At 42.3% G+C, this 11441-nt stretch overlaps 1 protein-coding gene across 1 annotated transcript; it reads left to right on the top strand.

Annotated features, from left to right (window-relative positions):
* The first annotated feature begins 1690 nt into the window (after positions 1-1690).
* On the top strand, positions 1691-2671 carry LOC125087796 (olfactory receptor 1D2). Its single transcript, XM_047708457.1, has one exon. It carries the CDS (start codon positions 1709-1711, stop codon positions 2669-2671), a length of 963 nt encoding a protein of 320 aa, XP_047564413.1. The 5' UTR covers positions 1691-1708.
* Positions 2672-11441: the final 8770 nt, after the last annotated feature.

Here is an 11441-nt window from a genome sequence, read left to right on the forward strand (position 1 = left end):
CTTCTAAAGCTTTACCCCGCACTCGAGCACCATTACCACACTGGTTCAGAATCCTTTATAGTTGGTAGACAAAGTGTCCCATTCTTACACTTTTTCGAGAATTTTCCTGGTTTATTTTCATATGAAACTTAGAATAGTCTTTGTTTCCCAAAAATCTTGTTATGATTTTGACTTCAACTAGGCTAACTGAACTTCAGATTAATTTAGGAGAATATGCACCTTTGCAATATTCCATTGCTATTTAGAAATGAGTAAGTCTGTCCACTTATTATTAAATGGAAAAAAGGATAATTGGAAAGTCCTGGCTGATTCTTAACATCTTAATGCTTAGAATATTGTATTGATAATGTGAACAGAGTTGTTTCACATTGTATTTTCACCCCATGATTGTTTACATATATTTATTTATAGTACTAATGGGCCATATGCATTGAGTGCCCACTAAATGTCAGCTCTTTGTGTTAAGCACTTTATTGCTTAAATTTATCTTTGCCATCACTCACTTTTCACATGAAGAGAGCGAGTCTTGAGGAGCTCAGGTCACTGGCCTGAAGTTTCACAGCAAGTGGCGGAGCTCAAACACAGATACCACCATCTAATAGCCCAGTCTGAATCATGGTGCTGTATGGCTTACTGGGAGCATTCTTGGTTTGGGGTCTTCTCCTTGTGTGACTGACCACTTTACAAAGGCTGCTTTGTATTTCTAATGGCATTTCAGTCGATTGTCATAGGTTGCCCAGATAGAACATCCTATCAGCAAATAATAATTTTACCTTCTCCTTTCCAATGTTTTTATTCTCTCCCTTTATCCAACTGTATAATAGCCATTTCTTACAATACATACACTGGTTTTAGATATCCTTTAGGAATCTATTTGATATCATCACATAGAAATCTTTAAACATTTCTCAGGTATTATAAGATGATAGAATTTTAAATAAGACATAGACATTATTTCTGTAATATTCAGTATGCCAGATTAGAAATTGCTGGAATGACAGAGTTGCATAAGGATTTTCCATGTTATATGTTTGTGCCTATTATTAGTTTGTTGTTAACTTAAAATATTATATTTTTAATTTTTGGAGGAGCCTCCATACTGTTTTCCACAGTGGCTACACCAGTTTAAATTCTCAGAAGGGTTCCCTTTTCTCCACATTCTTGTAAACACTTCTTGTTTCTTGTCTTTTTTAAAAAAAAAAAAGATTTATTTATATATTTTACAGAGAGAGAGAGTATAAGCAGTAGGGGCAGAAGGAGGCAGAGAAAGAATCTGAAGCCAACTCCACATTGAGAAACAAACAAAAACCAAACAGACCCTTAAATGCAGAGAACAACCTGGTGGTTGCCAGAGGGGATGTGGGTGGGACCTAGATTAAGAAATATCAACTTCCATTTACATAATAAGCCACAGATATGAAAAGTACAGCATAGGGAATATAGCCAATAATATTGTAATAATATTGTATAGTGACAGATGGTGACTACATATACTGTGGTAAGCATTGCAGAATGCACAGAATTGCCCAATCACTGCTGTACACCTGAAACTAATACAACATTGTATATCAGTTATACTTTGATTATAACATTTTTAAATTATAAAATTTAGTCAGGTATTTTAATGCTAGGAAAACAATTAATTTTGCTTACATTAATGTCTATGTTCAATTGAGGACACTTTATAAACAAACATTTATTGGTGCCTATGTTGCAGACAGCTGGGGAAATGGATGGAGTCAATAATAGTGGAGTCTCTGAGTTTCTGCTCCTGGGGATCTCAGACAGTCCTGAGCAGCAGCGGGTCCTGTTTTGGATGTTCCTGTCCATGTACCTTGTCACAGTGGTGGGAAATGTGCTCATCATCCTGGCCATCAGCTTTGATCCCCGCCTGCACACTCCCATGTACTTCTTCCTGGCCAACCTCTCCTTCACTGACCTCTTCTTTGTCACCAATACAATCCCCAAGATGCTGGTGAGCCTCCAGTCTCAGAACAAAGCCATCTCCTATGCAGGGTGTCTGACACAGCTCTACTTCCTGGTCTCCTTGGTGGCCTTGGACAACCTCATCCTGGCCACAATGGCATATGACCGCTATGTGGCCATCTGCCTCCCCCTCCACTACACCACGGTCATGAGCCCTGGGCTCTGTATTTTGCTCCTCACCTTGTGTTGGGCACTTTCTGTTTTCTATGGCCTCACCCACACCCTCCTCATGACCAGGGTGACATTCTGCAGTTCCCCGAAGATCCACTACATCTTCTGTGAGATGTATGTGCTGCTGAGGCTGGCATGTTCCAATATTGAAGTCAATCACATAGTGTTGGTTGCCACAGGCTGCTTTATTTTCCTCACCCCTTTAGGGTTTATGATCATGTCCTATATCCGAATTGTCAGAGCCATCTTCCAAATACCCTCAGCCACTGGGAAGTACAAAGCCTTCTCCACCTGTGCTTCCCATTTGGCTGTGGTCTCCCTTTTCTATGGGACACTTGGCATGGTATATCTGCAGCCCCTCCAAACCTACTCCATGAAGGACTCAGTAGCCACAGTGATGTATGCTGTGGTGACCCCCATGATGAACCCTTTCATTTATAGCCTGAGGAACAAGGACATGCATGGGGCTCTGGGAAGACTCCTCCTAGGAAAAGCTTTCCAGAGGTTGACTTGAGATATTTTGGGTATTGAAGTGGAGACTGGGAATTTCCTGTACCATGTGCAAGGCATTATCCTATGGGAGACAGAAGAGTGATTAGGACATGTCTCCAGCTCAGAATGAACTTACATATCTGTGATGAAGAAAAGACACTTCCATGTAAACCAGTGTCCCCCAGACCTTGCTAGCCTTGGCAATGCCAACACTCATACTAGAATTTTACAGGATCATTCTTTCAACTTTCCTGATCACAGGACCACCATCCCAGCTTTTCAAAATATGCCAAGTAATGGCCTGTGGAGAAGGTGGTGTTCTCTACACACATCAATTCATGGTCCTGAGTTCTGGCCCTCTCTAAGGGGCCTGCTGCCTACAAGCCACCTGGAGAAGACAACTTGCCCTACTCCCATGGCAGGGGCACTGGATGAGTTGCCCATTTCCAGCTCTGTTGGGCACGGCCCCCACTGCTTTCATGCTAACCCACATTCCCTCTGAACACAGTCCTTGCTATTCAGGAAAGACTTGTAGACAAGCTCTTCTCCTTTGCTCTGGGCTGGTTTTCATCTCTTGGGCTTCAGGGCAATACTAACTGTGCTTTTCTCCTGCTTTCCTTTTCCCTGTGGGAAGACCTTAACCTGGGCAGCCCATTCTGTCCTTCATTACTGTGGCTCCTCACTCCCTTGCCCTGTCTCTTCTGTTTGCTACCACTCCATCCTTCACTCAAAACACAACTCCCCAGCCTATCAACACATGCTCATGAATAGGAGTGGTGGTGGAGGTAGTAGAAAGCAGGTGGTCACTGTGAGACTCAATCTCTACTTAGGTTCAACCAGCCATGTACAATGAGATGAAGAGAAACTGAATAGCAACTGATGAGAAGGTTAGTCCCTGGGCGGTGGCATTTCCAAACAGGGAGCAGTCTTTTGCAGATCAATCCATGGAGCCAGACATGAGTTTGACAGATGAAGAATTGAATTGATCTGAGGTTCAATTTAAGTAATTGATAAGGACTGAGTGCCTTTTAAGGGCCTCAAACTGGGTTACAGACCTGAATCAGAGGCTCACAATAGACAATGAAGAAGAGTATTTTAATGCAATGTCTGAAAGCAATGGTTATGCTCTGGGCAGGAGGATTGGAGGGCACAAAGGAGGAAAGCCTAACTTGGCTTGTTAGTGAGGGAGGATTCAGGGAAGGCTTCCTTAGGGTGGTGACAGCTGAGCTGAGTCTTATACAACACTCTGCCACATGAAGAGTTACCCAGGAAAAGGGGCAGGGCAAAGTAAGGTCACTGCAAGAAAGGAGGGACACGGTGTGGAGGAGAGTCTTCCTATCTGCAGTAGCCAGCCAGCGTTCTTGTCCCAGGCCTACCTATCCCTTGTGTGGTCATGGTCATCCCTGGCTAGGCCTTGTGTTCTCATCTGAACGTTGAGTACAATAGCATCATGAATTGCTATTAGGTGATTACGTGAGCTAGTCATTGGCTCATTGTCAGTGTGGTTTTTACTGAGCAGGGACAGGTGGACAAAGAACAGGAAACAGCCTGATAGGTGAGGGGGATGTCCCGCCTGAGTGTACCTGCTGAGACAAGCAGCAGCCAGTGATGAAGCTGAAGGGGGAGGTGGGAGGGATCTCAAAAGGCCTCCAATACCTTGTAGAGGAGCTCCAAATAGAGTCTGTGGACAATGAGGTACCTCGGGATGTTTATGAGTTTTAACTTCTATTGTTTTTAGTAAACCGACAATGTGCATTTCTTGAAGAAATATTAAAATAAAAATAACCCCCAAATACTCACTTGTATGTCTGCTACCCAAAGACAACTCTGATATAAATTCTAAAACTCCAGTATAAATTCTAAAGTTTGATCTCTGCTCTCCCTCTCTATTTCAGAATGAATTCAAATTGTTTTTAAACTTGCATTTTCGATTAATAATGCCTTTCTATGTTAGCAATATTCAGCCACATTACAACTTAATGCCTACACAGTATTTCAGTGTGCCATTTAATGAATACAGCAGAACTTATTTAACACACTTGTTCCATATTTTAGTTGCTTTCAGTTTTCCTACTGTTTGCAACATGGCAATAGTGTCTCCATATGTACATCTTTGATATTGTTTCCTTAGGGGAAATTGGTGAAATGGAATTTTGGAGCCAAATGTTTCCATTGTTCAGAGCCTTTGATACATTTCCTGAATCATGCTCCACAAAGCTCATGATGACCTATACTTTAATAAGAGGGGTCACAAGATCCTGTTTCTGTATTGTTTGTGTTTATTAGCCTTGAGGGATGTGGGAAGGAGAGGAAGCTCTAGAACTTTTAAGTACAACAGGCAAAAGCAAAAGCAATTTTATACTTCGTTAGCAACATAGTTCTACAAAGTGAACTATGTGGTGAGCTCAGGTTCTGACCTGTCACTCTCCCCAAAACTGTGCCCCTGAGAAAAAAGCCTCCCCCTCTTCGGTCCATAAGAAGGCACTAGAAGGCGGGCCCTGGAGTTTATCACTCCCTTCGGGGTAGGGTGGTGTCCCTCAGGAGCCAAGTTCTGCTCCACAACAGTCACTTCTTTCTCAACAATCCAGAAGGATGACATCTAGAACATGGGAGTATCTTCCTTGGACACATTTGGATACAGGAGGCAGAAGGAGAGGGAATGGCAGCTGGTGCCTCTGTTCTCTTTTTTGTCTTCTTCATCCCAATAAATATCTTTTATTTAAAATCCTGAGTGTTAAGGGGGCTTAATTTGGCCTTTTGAGCTGTGGCAGATTGTGGGAAACTGTTGTTACTATGGGACATTTAGGCATTTTCCCCATATCTAGCTAATAGTTCTGGGACGTAAGCTCTGATTATACAGTAGTCCCCCCTTAAGTGTGGTTTGGTTTACTGTATTTTTGGTTATCTGTGGTCAACCACAGTCAGGAAGCAGACGGATCTCCTGACACATCCTCAGAATGTCAAAAGTGTCCTAAGGCTACATCACAGAGCCTATGTCATCCATCTCCTTCCATCTCCTCCCTCAGGCAGCCATTTTGTCATCCTCACACCATCACAAGAGAAGCTAAGATATTTTAAGAGAGATAAAGAACACATTCACATTACAGTTCATCGTTATCATTGTTTTATTTTATTATCGTTGTTAATCTCTTACTGTACCTACTATCTAGCTATGTATGTGGAAAAAAACATAGTATACATACAGGATTCAGTATTACCCTATGGTTTCAGGCACATTTTTTATAAGGGTTGGCCTATTTCCTATTATGTGTTACTTCTAGAATGTAACATGTTGGAAGTACCAGTTGAAAACCTGGAGTTTTCAACTCCTTCCCTCTGACAGGATTCTACCTCCACTTTTTGTCTCCATAAGCCTGCTAACTCTTGCCTCACAACTCAGCCTCTCAGCTGCACCTTCTGCTCCCAGCCTCTCAGCCCCTGTCTTGGAATCAACAAATGGCTTGTGGGGAAAGCAGAGCAGCTGTCAGCAGTGTCATTCTGGGGTTCCTTGTTTTCCTGAATTTTGCCCCCCTGCCCCAGTTCATCTGGTAGCTCTTTGAGGCCTCCCAGACTTCTGAGGGCAAGGATGTTTCTTTGCTTGACCAGGAGTGTTGACACAAAATGAACAAACTTTTTAAAATTTCTAAAAAAAAGGAAGAAAGTTTTAAATTTTATTGGAGTCCAAGCAAGGACAGCTGCCTGGGATACACAATCTTTACAAAGAAAGGAGTGCTCTGGAGAAGGAATGTTTAATACAGGATCTTATATGTTTTTGTTACATCAAGAGTTACAAATCATCATGAGGAAGAGCATTTTAGAAAATTGCAGGCTTTATCATATGCTTTTAGTATAAGCAAGATTGCAGATTTCAGAGGTGTGGGAATAGAACGCCAGGGAGGATTTTTACTCTTAAGTCTGAAATGTTTCTTTTAGGTTATCTGCTAATGAAGGAGATGTACAGTGTGTGCTCAGGGCAGAAAGAGCTTTTGCCCTTTGAAGTGTGGTGAAGTCATTATGACATTGGTAAAAGTGTATCTTCTCTGAGAGCCCAGGAGCAGGGCCCACAAACATTAACAGTTGAAAGTTTCCTTTATGAGGGGCAGGTTTAGAGTGGCTCTTCTCAGCCAGTTCCAAAGGGAATTGAGTTCTAATAACTAAGGTAATTCTATGCAGTGAGTTAACTTCTGTCCTTTGCATCTAGAATGTGCTGTGGAGCCTTGGGAGAATTGGGAACATCGTCATTCAGATAATTTTGTATAGGGCTTAATTCTGTCATGGAAACCCAGTTGTGAAAGGCTAGCATTGTCCCTGGATCGCAGGGTTCTTGTCTCATAGAGTCGAAGAATGAATCTCATGGACACAAGTGGGTGAAGTGAAGTGAAAGTTTATTAAGTGAAAGTGAAAGCAGAAAGCAAAGAAGAAGCTCTCTTGAGTGAGAGGGGTCCCAAAAGAGCTGCCACTGAGGCTTCTAGTGGCAGTCTTTTATTGAGAACTGCCTGGGAAGCTTGTGGCCTTGAGATTCTTGTGCCATCTTGGTTTGAGCAAGAACCACTGATAACACCTTTAATGACTTAATTCTTTGAGGTTTGGCCATTTCCTATGATTACACTGTAGCCACCAAAGAAAAATATTCCCTGACATCGGAGGCCTGGTGATCTGTTTCTTTATCTCTTGTTCACTCTGGCTTATCTGATTCTGCCTGCCACGAATAGTTTCAGAGCCCATCCAGGGGTGCCCTACCTCTCCCTGCCTACACCTTAACCCTTTCCTCACTCACTATGAAGAATTGTATTAAACTAGATTAGGCCCCGTGCCCACAGAGAACCATCATTCCCAGGAACAATCCAGATGCCCAATAGAAACTAATAGCTGTTAGAAAAGGGGAAATGGAAGTCAGAAAGACAGTAAGTGTTCACTACAAGCAATTATCAGGTAAAATACATTGTAGTTTTTTCTGGCTTCCTCTCTGACATCATTACTCTCATACTCAAAATAAGAAAGAAGATGAACAATCAAAACAACAACAACCTTTCTAGAGCTATCAAATAATTGAGGTCACATAAATGAGAATTTAACATTTGCTGTAGAAAACCATGCAGATTTTAGAGGATGTTTGTTAGCACAGTGTAACCTAGCCTATCTAATCTGATGGAGATGGAAAAAATCTTTTCCACTCAATGTGAGACATAAAATCATAAAATTATAAGGAAAGATTATCAGTCTGAAAATAAAGAGCCACAGCGAGAGGCAAATGAACATTGATTTAGGATCAAAGAATTGCACTTCTGAGAGCATGGAGTCTGGTAGACACCCAAGAAGTGCCCTGCTTACAGGATGAAACTAAGGGGCTTTTTATGAGGAAAAGGAAGAGGCAATTACATGAGTCGAAGAAGAAATGTTTTCTATGGGGAGAGAAAAGGGTGTCTTTTAAACATGGAGAGGTGGGGATTTATTGGCACTGACACACTTGAAGGTCATGCTTCTTCATGTGTCGTATGTGTAATTAGCATGTTAAATATCCACCCCGGGCATGATTTTCAGTATTTTAATGAGAGAGAAAGTTGGGGAAAGGTCAGCTCTGGCGTTGGTCTTGGCACAGACTGGTTTGGTCCCATCCGTGCCAGTCTTTGTTGTTGAGTTCCTCCTTTGGTAGACATCCCGCTTCTGCATTCCTACAAGATATGCTATTCAAGGGGCATAGAGTTTCAGCTATCAAGGAATGCTGGATTTTGCAGTTAGGGCTGAGAGGACCAGAGTCCAGTCCCTGCTCTGTCTCACCAAGGTCTGGGGATCTTTGATGGGTAATAGATAAGATTAGTTGGGGCAGAGTCAAAGGCTCATAGGGTAGATGGAGTTGTGGAAATAGTGGTGATAATGTTCTCAAAAGGTTTTCTGGGTTCAGCCCCAGGAAAAAGTTCATCCAGCCTATTGTAACAGAGGGTCATTTAATGTGAAGAGCTGTGGAGATGACCTTGTCCCAGTTCTTTATGGTGTAGGTAGGAACAAGCCCAGTCACAGAAAGGAAATTTCTAAGGTCTCAGAGCAGTGGTTATAGCCCACATTCCTGATTTTTACTCTTAAAAACTTTGCCCTTTGGGAGAAGCTAATTTTCTTTAACACTGAGGTGTCTGGAGACTGAAAGATGTCAGGAAAAAGACATACATAATTTCTGTACCTCAGACTGTATTGCCAGGCACTGTCCCCAAAGGCAGGGGGGCTGACAACTTGAGTGGGCCAGTGGGGTTGTGGGGAATGAACTCTGAGCACACACATCCACCCTCCTTTTCCCTTATCAGCTCAACTCTCTCTTCTCCCAGGTATGGTTTCTAGCCAGAGGAAACAGAAGAGAGCACCTAAACCACTTTTCATTATTATACCTTCAGCAAAACTTACACTTTATTTTTTTTTCCTAGTTAGAAGGAAGCGGGGTTGGGGGGAGCCTGACAATAACATCAAAGGTGCTGTTATCACATGGCCACACGCAGATGGGAACTGATTCCATAGTATGAATTTTATTCTCATCTCTTATCATCACTCATTTTTCATTTTCTCCATACTCATCTTCAAGCTTAACATTCCTGAGGCATCTTGTTTGATAATTCTCAATTATCAAATTGATAACCTCAATTATCAATTTGATAATTCCAATTATCCCATCCTCTCTTATCTCCTTTTTCTAATTTCTCCTTGTGTCCTTTCCCTAATTTCTATCCTTCCTTCTTACCCCTTCTGCTCACCATCGTCTCCCGTCCCTCCCTATATCCTCATATTATATCTTCGTCCCTCCACTCCCACTCCTGTCCTACCGCCCACTCTTCTGTGTTTTCTTTCCATTCTCATCTCAACCTGGCCTCAGTTCTGTGGCTTCAAGAAGAGACAACAGAAAAGCAAAAGTCCAGGTGTAGCCATAGGACAGATTTAGGAATGATACAGTGGAGGGGTAGTGGAATTGCCAGGTGAGGGAAAGTAGCCTTCCAAGGGAGGCTGAGGAAAAGATGCAAATTAGAAATAGATGAGCTGAAGGCTGAATAAACAGCAGGATGAGAAAATTCTCTGGATTGGAGCTGTACTGATGTATTTATTTTTTTTTTGTTCTTTTTTTAAATTTTATTTTTTATAAACATATATTTTTATCCCCAGGGGTACAGGTCTGCGAATCGCCAGGTTTACACACTTCACAGCACTCACCATAGCACATACCCTCCCCAATATCCATAACCCCACCCCCCCTCTCCCAACCCCCTCCAGCCATCAACCCTCAGTTTGTTTTGTCATATTAAGAGTCACTTATGGTTTGTCTCCCTCCCAATCCCATCTTGTTTCATTTACTCTTCTCCTACCCCCTCAACCCCCCATGTTGCATCTCCTCTCCCTCATATCAGGGAGATCATATGATAGTTGTCTTTCTCCGATTGACTTATTTCGCTAAGCATGATACCCTCTAGTTCCATCCACGTCGTCGCAAATGGCAAGATTTCATTTCTTTTTTTTTTAATTTTTTTATTTTTTCAGCATAACAGTATTCATTATTTTTGCACCACACCCAGTGCTCCATGCAATCTGTGCCCTCTACAATACCCACCACCTGGTGCCCCCAACCTCCCACCCCCCACCCCTTCAAAATTCTCAGATCGTTTTTCAGAGTCCATAGTCTCTCATGGTTCACCTCCCCTTCCAATTTCCCTCAACTCCCTTCTCCTCTCAATCTCCCCTTGTCCTCCATGCTATTTGTTATGCTCCACAAATAAGTGAAACCATATGATAATTGACTCTCTCTGCTTGATTTATTTCAATCAGCATAATCTCTTCCAGACCCGTCCATGTTGCTACAAAACTTGGGTATTCATCCTTTCTTTCTTTCTTTTTGTTTTTTTTTTTTTACAGCTTTATAAACATATATTTTTATCCCCAGGGGTACAGGTCTGCGAATCGCCAGGTTTACACACTTCACAACACTCACCATAGCACATACCCTCCCCAATATCCATAACCCCACCCCCTCTCCCAACCCCCTCCCCCCATCAACCCTCAGTTTGTTTTGTGAGATTAAGAGTCACTTATGGTTTGTCTCCCTCCCAATCCCATCTTGTTTCATTTACTCTTCTCCTACCCCCTCGACCCCCCATGTTGCATCTCCTCTCCCTCATATCAGGGAGATCATATGATAGTTGTCTTTCTCCGATTGACTTATTTCGCTAAGCATGATACCCTCTAGTTCCATCCACGTCGTCGCAAATGGCAAGATTTCATTTCTTTTTTAATGCCTGCATAGTATTCCATTGTGTATATATACCACATCTTCTTTATCCATTCGTCTGTAGATGGACATCTAGGTTCTTTCCATAGTTTGGCTATTGTAGACATTGCTGCTATAAACATTCGGGTGCACGTACCCCTTCGGATCACTACGTTTGTATCTTTAGGGTAAATACCCTGCAGTGCAATTGCAGGGTCATAGGGTAGTTCTATTTTCAACATTTTGAGGAACCTCCATGCTGTTTTCCAGAGTGGTTGCACCAGCTTGCATTCCCACCAACAGTGTAGGAGGGTTCCCCTTTCTCCACATCCTCGCCAGCATCTGTCATTTCCTGACTTGTTAATTTTAGCCATTCTGACTGGTGTGAGGTGATATCTCATGGTGGTTTTGATTTGTATTTCCCTGATGCCGAGTGATATGGAGCACTTTTTCATGTGTCTGTTGGCCATCTGGATGTCTTCTTTGCAGAAATGTCTGTTCATGTCCTCTGCCCATTTCTTGATTGGATTATTTGTTCTTTGGGTGTTGAGTTTGC

This window comes from Lutra lutra, chromosome 16 (genome assembly GCF_902655055.1).
Source record: "Lutra lutra chromosome 16, mLutLut1.2, whole genome shotgun sequence".
Taxonomy (NCBI): Eukaryota; Metazoa; Chordata; class Mammalia; order Carnivora; family Mustelidae; genus Lutra; species Lutra lutra.

Bases quoted from the DNA above. Each gene is read 5' to 3' on its own strand.
- LOC125087796 (XM_047708457.1), top strand. From the start codon at position 1,709: ATGTTGCAGACAGCTGGGGAAATGGATGGAGTCAATAATAGTGGAGTC.